Source organism: Homarus americanus, unplaced genomic scaffold, assembly GCF_018991925.1.
Source record: "Homarus americanus isolate GMGI-L3 unplaced genomic scaffold, GMGI_Hamer_2.0 scaffold23578, whole genome shotgun sequence".
Classification (NCBI taxonomy): Eukaryota; Metazoa; Arthropoda; class Malacostraca; order Decapoda; family Nephropidae; genus Homarus; species Homarus americanus.
The window spans coordinates 7932637-7944217 of NW_024733231.1; the positions used below are offsets into that span (position 1 = coordinate 7932637).

General features: G+C 41.9%; 2 protein-coding genes across 3 annotated transcripts; both read right to left on the reverse strand.

Moving 5' to 3' along the window:
* Positions 1-107: 107 nt before the first annotated feature.
* On the reverse strand, positions 108-3210 carry LOC121869682. Of its 2 annotated transcripts, none has more exons than XM_042371228.1 (3): positions 2782-3210; positions 1454-1591; positions 108-862 (listed from the first exon to the last, which is right to left on the reverse strand). In XM_042371228.1, exons 2-3 carry the CDS (start codon positions 1589-1591, stop codon positions 353-355), a joined length of 648 nt encoding a protein of 215 aa, XP_042227162.1. In that variant the 5' UTR covers positions 2782-3210; the 3' UTR covers positions 108-352. The 2 variants fall into 2 exon arrangements, with proteins under 2 accessions (XP_042227162.1, XP_042227164.1); XM_042371230.1 differs by having other exon boundaries at positions 2773-3210.
* An 885-nt stretch (positions 3211-4095) lies between these two features.
* LOC121869683 lies at positions 4096-7547 on the reverse strand. The gene is made up of 3 exons (XM_042371231.1): positions 7506-7547; positions 5042-5185; positions 4096-4823 (listed from the first exon to the last, which is right to left on the reverse strand). The coding sequence occupies exons 2-3, from the start codon at positions 5183-5185 to the stop codon at positions 4341-4343; spliced, it is 627 nt and encodes a 208-aa protein (XP_042227165.1). The 5' UTR covers positions 7506-7547; the 3' UTR covers positions 4096-4340.
* Positions 7548-11581: the final 4034 nt, after the last annotated feature.

Below are 11581 nucleotides of genomic sequence, written 5' to 3' on the forward strand. Positions count from 1 at the left end.
ACTGTACAAGCCTCTATCTCGTAGCGTGGAAGCTCTGGGGTTAATTAACCATATCTAGGCACCAAGTTTCTTTTTTAGGTTGCAGGATTGAAAATAAACAATTCTAATATTATTGACTCAGTACATATAATCAGTTGAAATAATAGCATCTGAAGTGGTTACTGTCCCATAGGGATTATATTTCATATACATAGACAAAAAGTTACAAACGACTAGAACTTAAAGGTGAAGGACAACAAAACGAGAGAAAGAAGCGAAGAATGTGGATTATACAACATTCTTAAAATGATATGTAAAATATGGTGAATTGTAGGTGATGATATTGTGTAAGATGATTGAATGATTAACATTATTAGAGGCTGAGGCTCGCACAGCTCCACGTCTGTCGCATAACATTACCCAGCTCCTCCTCCCCCAGGGGACACTGTGTCAACACATGGTCACACACGCCCTGCTCAGCCTCAGTGGCATTTTTGAAGGCGGTGTTGTAGGAGAACATGGTCTCCAGGTTGTCGGAGAACATTTGGAGGAGGACGGTTTCCTCCAGCGTACGAGCATCTACCTGTTTGTTGTTCAGGTGACACAGGAGCTTCAGTACACAGCCGTCAGTGTCCAGGTGAGTGGCGGCTGACAGCAACAGCTTCTCCGCCTCTTCCATCTCCCCTATCCCCTGTGTGATGGCTCGCTGTTGGCGGGAGCGGGGGGGATAGACACTAGGATCTAGAAACTTGTAAAAAGAAGAGGGATGAGGAGAGGATGTCCTTCGTGAAGCACTATCCGCGATGCCATAACTATCTTCCTCCTCCTCCTCCTCCTGTGTCTTGCGGTAGGCCAAGTTTGCAACCTTGATGATAAGTCCGCTCTGGAAAGTAAACACAACATTAGGACGACTCTTTACCGCCAAATTTTAGATAGATGATAATGGCGGATCGTGTCGTGAGAAAAAACACCAGAATGGGTTAAAATTCAATTAAAAAAAGGGAAATTATAGTAAAAAAAAACATAACATAAGTATACTTTAAAGGGATGATTTGAGTGTATTATGTATTAACGTTACGTGGTTAGTATATATTAGGTCAGGTTCACGTTGGATTATGCTATATTAAGTTATGTTAAAGATAGATTAAGTTAGGTTAAAGCTAGATTAAGTTAGGTTAGGTTAAAGTTAGATAAAGTTAGGTTAGGTTAAAGCTAGATTACATGAGCTTACCTTAGGACTATGTAAGGTTAGGTTAGGTTAAAGCTAGATTAAGTTAGGTTAGGTTGAAGTTAGATTAAGTTAGGTTAGATTAAAGCTAGATTACATGAGCTTACCTTAGGACTATGTAAGGTTAGGTTAGGTTAGGTTAACATTAGGGTATTTAATAATCAGGTGAAATAAGCTAGGGTGCCTAATCTTCAGGACAGAACCAATTACCGTAGGACAGCCTAAGCAAGATTAGTCAGAGCTCACCTTTAAGAGAGCCAGCCCGGTCCCTGCCAGTAGACCTCTCACACTACCAGCCACGAAGGGCGGATTAGCAAACTGGAAGAGACCATCACATACCGACCCAAACACAAGCGCTGCAGCGATAACGTAACTCACACGCATCTGAAACATCCGAGCATCTGAGTTACTGTCGTGGATATTAATTACGAAATAAGATAGAGTTTATAATACTATTGTAAGTAGTAAGTTTTTTTAAGCATTTTTGAACATATTAGACGTTGTTCACTCATGTGGAAGCATAATGGCATCACGAAAATTGTGACCAAGTCCCAGGTTGCTCATCCGACTTTGTGCCTCATTTACAACACAATTGCAGGGTCTCAAGTGTTTCTCTTACTATTGACAACACAACATACATATATTGTTTCTCATTCTTGATATTTTTTTATTTTTTGGTTCTTTATTGTTATCATTATTACAGTGTTATTATTGTTATTATTGTTATCATTATTATTTTTTTTAATTATACATTTTAAATACTATGAATTATTATTATTTCATTTTTAATTTTGTATTTGTATTATAAATTTTATTTACTATGATTTATTATTATTATTATTAATATTATTAATATTATTATTATTATTATTATTATTATTATTATTATTATTATTACTATTATTATTATTATTATTATTACAACATTTCGCCACCCAGGCCCCGCTGCGGGTCAGTGACCTGTGCCCGGGTTGGCTAATCCCCGTAAAAAAGTATAAGTAAAATAAATAAAATAAATAAATAAAAATTAGAACTATACTTCCAGTGTGTCTCAGAATTAGACTAAATTTATAATGAAAAAACAATATTAAACAGGCATAAAGGTCAAGTGTTGTAGGATCATGTTCACTATAGTTCAAAGGTCAAAGTCACTTTTTGAAAGGTCAAGGTCACTAGTTGAAAGGTCAAGGTCATTATAGTTGAAAGGTCAAGGTCACTAGTTGAAAGGTCAAGGTCATTATAGTTGAAAGGTCAAGGTCACTAGTTGAAAGGTCAAGGTCACTAAAGTTGAAAGGTTAAGGTCACTAGTTGAAAGGTCAAGGTCACTAGTTGAAAGGTCAAGGTCACCAGTTGAAAGGTCAAGGTCACTAAAGTTGAAAGGTCAAGGTCACAGATAGACAGACACACAGGTAGAGATGGATCATAAACTGAGAGAGACGGGAGAAAGTGAGAGAGAGAAAGAAAGAGAGAGAGAGAGACTAGGTGGGGTATTATCTCAATTATAATTCCACTAAACTTATTTTATCTTTCCATCATTATGACACAAAATGTTTACAATCACACACCTGCCTTACCTTATACGGTGATATGAGCAGCAAACTGGTCCTGTGTGTAGCAAGAACAGCAAACTGGTCCTGTGTGTAGCAAGAACAGCAAACTGGTCCTGTGTGTAGCAAGAACAGCAAACTGATCCTGGCTGTGTGTAGCAAGAACAGCAAACTGGTCCTGTGTGTAGCAAGAACAGCAAACTGGTCCTGGCGGTGTGTGTAGCAAGAACAGCAAACTGGTCCTGTGTGTAGCAAGAACAGCAAACTAGTCCTGGCTGTGTGTAGCAAGAACAGCAAACTGGTCCTGGCTGTGTGTAGCAAGAACAGCAAACTGGTCCTGGCGGTGTATGTAGCAAGAACAGCAAACCGGTCCTGGCCGTGTGTGTAGCGGGACAGCAGAAGAGCGGCCGTGTTGGCAGGACTTAGCTGTGGTCGAGTGATGTAGCCAGACAGGTTTAATCTATATATACAGCTCCCGGCCTTGTGACCCACAGACGCGGTAGAGGGAAAGCGGCAGTAGTATTAGTAGTGACAGCAGCCACAGCCCGCACCGATAGATATAAGAACAGCACCATCCCATCTATTGTTAAAATAATAAACAACTCCTGATTTATGTACTGTACAGCCCTGTAAATGTACTCAACGTATATCATTATGTCTAAATCACATGTAAGTTTGTATATTTTCAGCCACCGGCTGCAACTCTATTAATAAACCGTTTATTATTATTATTATTACTAATAGGAGCAGCGTGAATAGCAGAGCAGCCACAGCAGAATGATATGGATTTAACTGTTTCATTTAATGTCACATAATTATTTACTATTTTAAGTTTTGTCATTAAATATATCATGAGAGAGAGAGAGAGAGAGAGAGAGACATTCGTGTAGATACGTGTTATTGTGTATACGTGTTTGAGTGCATGTTAGTATTTATTTTGTGTTTGTGTATACGTATGTGACTTTGAGTGTGTATGGAGTTTTTTTTACATATCAGGATATTATTTCATAATTAGTAGTATTTTATTTAATATTCGTTATCAAAATACAGTCTTGAATATCAGTATTTAGATTCAGTTTTCTGTTGTATGTGCTGCGAGGGATAACTACTCTATTTTTAATTCCTCGTAGAAAGTGTCGCATCCATAGAGCATTATGTCCTCAATAGAGACAATAGGGACAGTTATGGTGGTGGTGGTGACAGTTGACTTCAGCGAACACTGCCCCCCACACACACTGTACAAGCCTCTATCTCGTAGCGTGGAAGCTCTGGGGTTAATTAACCATATCTAGGCACCAAGTTTCTTTTTTAGGTTGCAGGATTGAAAATAAACAATTCTAATATTATTGACTCAGTACATATAATCAGTTGAAATAATAGCATCTGAAGTGGTTACTGTCCCATAGGGATTATATTTCATATACATAGACAAAAAGTTACAAACGAATAGAACTTAAAGGTGAAGGACAACAAAACGAGAGAAAGAAGCGAAGAATGTGGATTATACAACATTCTTATAATGATATGTAAAATATGGTGAATTGTAGGTGATGATATTGTGTAAGATGATTGAATGATTAACATTATTAGAGGCTGAGGCTCGCACAGCTCCACGTCTGTCGCATAACATTACCCAGCTCCTCCTCCCCCAGGGGACACTGTGTCAACACATGGTCACACACGCCCTGCTCAGCCTCAGTGGCATTTTTGAAGGCGGTGTTGTAGGAGGACATGGTCTCCAGGTTGTCGGAGAACATTTGGAGGAGGACGGTTTCCTCTAGCGTACGAGCATCTACCTGTTTGTTGTTCAGGTGACACAGGAGCTTCAGTACACAGCCGTCAGTGTCCAGGTGAGTGGCGGCTGACAGCAACAGCTTCTCGCCCTGTTCAACCTCTTCCATCGCCTGCAAGATGGCTCGCTTCTGGCGGCGGTAGACGGGACCATCGTAAGAGCTGTAAGAGGACTTCCGAGAGCCGTAGAAAGGTGATCGGGGAGCAAAAGACCTCTTGGGGCTAGACTTTTTTTCCTTCCCGGAAAATTCTTTAACAAAGGCGAGGATGACGGCAGCCTGTAAGACAAAACCCTATTAGAATCCTCCCCCTTCTAACTGCACTACAGTATATGGTGATCAGGAAGTATGGAAGAATAGTGAAAATGATTTACTTAGAAAATTCTCAGCAACATTTATATAGTCTTGAACACTTGACTCGGGTAACAGTTTGTGTGTGTTCAAGTGAATCATAAGAGTAACCTCCCAAGTATGGAGACCTTCCTTCCCTAACTTACCTGGAGACTGAGGAGGGAAGCCACTGGTAATGCTCCGAGTGCTCCCGGGGCCACCAGAGGCAGACCAGCTACAGGAAGGATCGCTAAGGCATCACATGTGACCAATAACCCCAGCAACGCACACAACACCAGCAACACACGCATCTGCAACACAACACACCTCAGTTATCATGATACATACATAACTACAATATACTTTAGAAACCCAAGGATACATAATGTCGGTTATACATGATACATGATACTATTGATGATAATGAACCTTGGCGAGGGTTCAATGTACGCTAGTATAAGGTGAATTCCGGACCTCTTCCGTATGCATCTAGAGGAGTGGTCGGTTACACATCAAATCTTGTCACTTACTCAATATTTCTCATCTAATCAACAATTTATCAATGACCACAACTTAAACCCTAACACCTGTAAACTCTACACGCAAATCACCTTAAATTAACAAATACACAAATCAAAATACATTAAGAAAACAAAGACATAAAGTTCTGACACTTCGAGATTCTCTTTTGTTTTCAAGACGGGATGAATCGAGACATGCCAACTAATCTTTACGTGTGGTCGCTTACCCCTCGAGATGACACACACACCCAACGGGCTTTCTCTCATTACGTTCACAACTCAGGGACCGGTGATGACGCGTTCTGTTTCTACTGATTCTCTTAGCTAGTGGTGTAAGCTATATTAGTGCTAGCCAGTGGTGTAAGCTATATTAGTGCTCCTAGCTAGTGGTGTAAGCTATATTAGTGCTCCTAGCCAGTGGTGTAAGCTATATTATTGCTCCTAGCTAGTGGTGTAAGCTATATTAGTGCTCCAAGCCAGTGGTGTAAGCTATTGAAGTGCTCTTAGCGAATGTTGTAAGCTATTTTAGTGCTCCTAGCTAGTTTTGCAAGCTTTTTAGTGCGCTTAGCCAGTGCTGTGAGCTATTTTAATGCTCCTAGCCAGTGTTTTAAGTTATTTTAGTGCTCCAAGCCAGTGCTGTGAGCTATTTTAATGCTCCTAGCCAGTGTTTTAAGTTATTTTAGTGCTCCTAGCTAGTGTTTTAAGCTATTTTAATGCTTCTAGCCAGTGTTTTAAGTTATTTTAGTGCTCCTAGCCTGTGCTGTGAGCTATTTTAATGCTTCTAGCCAGTGTTTTAAGTTATTTTAGTGCTCCTAGCCAGTGCTGTGAGCTATTTTAATGCTCCTAGCCAGTGTTTTAAGTTATTTTAGTGCTCCTAGCTAGTGTTTTAAGCTATTTTAATGCTTCTAGCCAGTGTTTTAAGTTATTTTAGTGCTCCTAGCCAGTGCTGTGAGCTATTTTAATGCTCTAGCCAGTGTTTTAAGTTATTTTAGTGCTCCTAGCCAGTGCTGTGAGCTATTTTAATGCTCCTAGCCAGTGTTTTAAGTTATTTTAGTGCTCCTAGCCAGTGCTGTGAGCTATTTTAATGCTCCTAGCCAGTGTTTTAAGTTATTTTAGTGCTCCTAGCCAGTGCTGTGAGCTATTTTAATGCTCCTAGCCAGTGTTTTAAGTTATTTTAGTGCTCCTAGCCAGTGCTGTGAGCTATTTTAATGCAGTGTTTTAAGTTATTTTAGTGCTCTAGCTAGTGTTTTAAGCTATTTTAATGCTTCTAGCCACTGTTTTAAGTTATTTTAGTGCTCCTAGCCAGTGCTGTGAGCTATTTTAATGCTCCTAGCCAGTGTTTTAAGCTATTTTAGTGCTCCTAGCCAAGCTATTTTAATGCTTCTAGCCCTTTTAAGTTATTTTAGTGCTCCCCAGTGCTGTGAGCTATTTTAATGCTCCTAGCCAGTGTTTTAAGTTATTTTAGTGCTCCTAGCCAGTGCTGTGAGCTATTTTAATGCTCCTAGCCAGTGTTTTAAGTTATTTTAGTGCTCCTAGCCAGTGCTGTGAGCTATTTTAATGCTTCTAGCCAGTGTTTTAAGTTATTTTAGTGCTCCTAGCCAGTGCTGTGAGCTATTTTAATGCTTCTAGCCAGTGTTTTAAGCTATTTTAGTGCTCCTAGCCAGTGCTGTGAGCTATTTTAATGCTCCTAGCCAGTGTTTTAAGCTATTTTAGTGCTCCTAACTAGTGGGGTAAGCTATTTTAAAGCTCCTAACTAGCGTTGTGACCCAATCAGATGCTCCTAGAGATAATGATTTTACTAAAAATTAATAAATATATAAATAAATAATAATAATAATAATAATAATAAATTCAATGTAGTGTTACGTTCACACACACACACACACACACACACACACACACACACACTACTATATTTGTATAGTAGCGTATTGTATTATTTTAAACTGTGATTTACTGTAGGTTTATTGTATTACCTTCCGCTGTATTCTGTTGTATTTTTGTATTTTAATTTATTGTGTTGTTGTAAATAACTCTGTATTCTAATTCGTTGTGTCGTGTCGTGTCGTGTCGTGTTGTGTCGTGTCGTGTCGTGTAGAGGACTCCTTACCTTGACCTATGGTGGAGGAGGAGGAAGAAAGGGAGGAGGAGGAGGAGGAACGGGTGGAGGAGGAGGAAGAAAGGGAGGAGGAGGAGGAGGAAAGGGAAGAGGAGGAGGAGGAAAGGGAAGAATTTGTGTGTGTATGTATGAGAGAACGTATGGGTGAGGAGAAAGAGAGAGAGACAGAGAGAAGAGAGAGAGAGAGAGAGAGAGAGTGTCAAGCTATGCGTTGAGGTGGTGTTGAATCTTGAGGTAGGTGGGTGGAATGGGTGGGTGAGTAGGCGTTGAAAAGGTTGTCTTGAAGCGTGGGTGGGTGGTAGATGGGTGGGTAGGCGTTGGAAAGGTTGTCTTGAAGCGTGGGTGGGTGGTAGATGGGTGGGTAGGCGTTGGAAAGGTTGTCTTGAAGCGTGGGTGGGTGGTAGATGGGTGGGTAGGCGTTGGAAAGGTTGTCTTGAAGCGTGGGTGGGTGGTAGATGGGTGGGTAGGCGTTGAAGAGGGTGTCCTGAAGATGGGGTTGTGTTGGACTAGCTCCGTCATGCCCACTATATATACACTACCCACCCGCCTTGCCCTGTCGCCTCCCCACGGACAGACCACGAGGGAAAGCAGTACTACCATGGAGTTCCTTCCGGCTCTCTCTTGATGTCGTATGGGCTACCTGCTTCTCTACCTGACCGGGTTAAAGCGACCCCATACCCTCACCTGAATGAGCGTCGAAACTCTCACCTGCCCGATTATAGACGTCTGAACTCTCATGTGACTGGTTATAAGCGTCTAAACTCTCACCCGATTGGCTATACCCTTCTAAGCTCTCACCCGATTGGCTATTGGTGTTTAAACTCTCACCTGCCCGATTATAGACGTCTGAACTCTCATGTGACTGGTTATAAGCGTCTAATCTCTCACCCGATTGGCTATACGCTTCTAAACTCTCACCTGATTGGCTATAAACGTCTAAACTCTCACATTGCCCGAATATAAACGTCTCAACTCTCACCTGATTGGCTATAAACGTCTAAACTCTCACCTGATTGGCTATAAGCGATTAAACCCTCACCTCACCAACTAATAGCGTATTCTGAGATGTTGTTTTGTTTTTGCCAGAGAGTGCAGCGACACCGGGAGTGTTATTATATATTTGTGTTTATTACCATTCTTCCTTTCATTCTCTCTCCATGGGATAAAGAAAGACAATAAACTGGATAAAAAAATATGGGGTAAGTAGGTCGGGAGGTAAGGTAGGTAGGTAGGAAAGTAAGTAAGTAGGAAAGTAAGTAGATAGGTTGGTAACATGTTACTCAAATCCTGTATAAACGCCATGAAAATACCAAAACAAAAAAACAAATGACAAACGTGGTATGTAATCCTCTTATTTTTCCTTCTTATGGTGTTCAATGTCACTAAACCAGCATTACTAGAGGTAGATTATAGCAGTTATAGATTCAGAACTCTAGCTGAATAATTGTTGATACTTCTGAAGTAATTATAGATTAAAGAGAGTTAGAAGAGAGTAATTATATGCGAAGACTCTATCCCGTGCCAAAAATCTTCCTCCATCTTGCTTATTCCTCTGTGTATCTTATCTAACCTATCCTCCTATCCTCCTATCCTCCTCTACTTCTCCTTCCAGGTTGCTTTATCACCTTATCTATCCATCTTCTCTTCTTTCTCTTCACCTCCATCTTCTCTCGCTCTTACTTGGCGATTTTACGGTTCAGATTTGGTTGATATGAAAGGGAAGGGTGTCAAAGGGAGGTTGTCAAGGGGAGGTTGTCAAGGGGAAGGAGGTTGTCAAGGGGGAGGTTGTCAAGGGGGAAGTTGTCAAGGGGGAGGTTGTCAAGAGGGAGGTTGTCAAGGGGGAGGTTGTCAAGAGGGAGGTTAAAGGAGGCGGTCAAGGGGGAGGAGGGGTGTCAAGGGGGTTGTCAAGGGAGGTTGTCAAGGGGGGAGGAGGGTTGTCAAGGGGAGGTTGTCAAGGGGGAGGTTGTCAAGAGGGAGGTTGTCAAAGGGAGGTTGTCAAGGGGAGGAGGGTTGTCAAGGGGAGGTTGTTAAGGGGAGGTTATCAAGGGGAGATTATCAAGGGGAGGAGGTTGTCAAGGGGGAAGGTTGCCAAGGGGGAGGTTGTCAAGGGGAGGTCAAGGGAGGCTGTCAAGGGGAGATTATCAAGGGAGGAGGTTATCAAGGGGAGTGTTAAGGGGGAGGCTGTCAAGGGGGAGCAAGTGTTGTTAAGGGAGGTTATCAAGGGGAGATTATCAAGGGGAGGAGGTTGTCAAGGTAGCTGTCAAGGGAGGCTTGTCAAGGGAGGTTGTCAAGGGAGCTGTCTGTCAAGGGGAGATTATCAAGGAGGAGGTTATCAAGGAGGTTGAGGTTAAGGGGAGGTTGTCAAGGGGGAAGGTCAAGGGGAGGAGGTTGTCAAGGGAGGTTGTCAAGGGGAGGAGGAGTTATCAAGGGGGAGGGAGGGGGAGATTATCAAGGGGGAGATTATCAAGGGGGATATCATCAAGGGGGAGATTATCAAGGGGGAGATTATCAAGGGGGAGATTATCAAGGGGGAGATTATCAAGGGGGATATCATCAAGGGGGAGATTATCAAGGGGGAGATTATCAAGGGGGAGAGTTCCAAGGGTCATTTTATATCGAGTCACCCTAACACACATTCCCTCCTCATACATAATCTACGTTCTCAACCTCTCGTGACGTAGATACAGTTACAGCACAGTCACCCTCCTGAAAGTTATCGACGTGCTCTGCTCTCTGTAATGGTACTGTAATTCTTGTATTTGTTTCTGTAATTGTACCTGTCCTTGTATCTGGGGTTGTAATGGTACTGTAATTGCTGTACTTGTTTCTGTAATTGTACTAGTTCATATCACTGTAATTTTATGTACCTCTGTTGTTGTTTCTGTATTCGTATATGTAACTTTATTTGTACTTAATTTTACTGCTCTTGTAATTAACTGTACCTGTATTAATATTTATGTACCTGTAATTATACCTCTATTTTAGTTTCTGTATCTACATATGTAATTTTTCCTGTATCTTTGCTGTACTTGTAGTTGTTTTCAAGAGTTTGACCCCTTGAGTATGATCATTTAAACCCTTGAGTATGATGATTTATGTGTCTGTCTGTCTGTCTGTTTGTCTGTCTGTCTGTCTGTCTGTCTGTCCGTCTATCTGTCTGTCTGTCATTCTGCCTGTCTATCAATTTGTCTGTCTCTCTGTCGAGGATGGTGCCGAAGCTTCTCACCAAATGTACAGATGAGGTCGTGGTGATGGTCAGAGAGAGACGAGAGGGTCAGTGCGTTGAGCGCTTCTTGATATGTGGAGTAGGAAGGGGAGAGAACAATCTTGCATGCCCTCTTTTGCACTTTTTCTAGGTGTTTACGTTGTGTGGCATTTAGGGAGGAAGACCAGGTAGGGGAGGCATAGGTGAGCTTGGGAAGTATGAATGTTGAGTAAACACTGAGGAGCTCGGGTGCAGGAACTCCGAGAGACTTGACTCGGCGAAGGAGGTGGAGACGGAAACTGGAGGATTTGACAACTTCACTGACGTGTGGTTTCCAATTTAGTTTATGTATAGTGACGCCGAGGAGCTTAGTGTAATCTACAACCTGGAGTGTGTTGGGGCCTAAAGTAATGGAGGGAGGCGGGACAAGGTCAGAGGAGAGGTTGATGTACATAACCATGGTCTTGTTATGGTTGATGGTGACGTGGTTGTTGGTGGCCCAGTTTTGGAGACTGTTCAATGTATTCTGGAGGGCGGTGTAGTCGGAAGCCGAGTTGTTAACATTGATCCCGATAGTGGAGTCGTCGACATATTTACAGCGAGCGGGAGTTTCTCTCAGGGCATCATTGATAAGCATGAGGAAGCAGAGCGGTCCCATCTTGGTGCCTTGGGGGACGACTTGGCGTTAGTCACTAAGGAAGTCTGTAAGTCATGGTATAAGACTTCTCTGAAACGCCGAGGTTAAGAGCTTTGGTGAAGTTAGTGAAGCCGACAGCCAAAGACGTCTTTCGTTTCTCCAGATGTCTGTATATGTAGTTGAGAAAGCTGACAAAACAGTGAGTGGTGGAGGTAAGTTTTCATA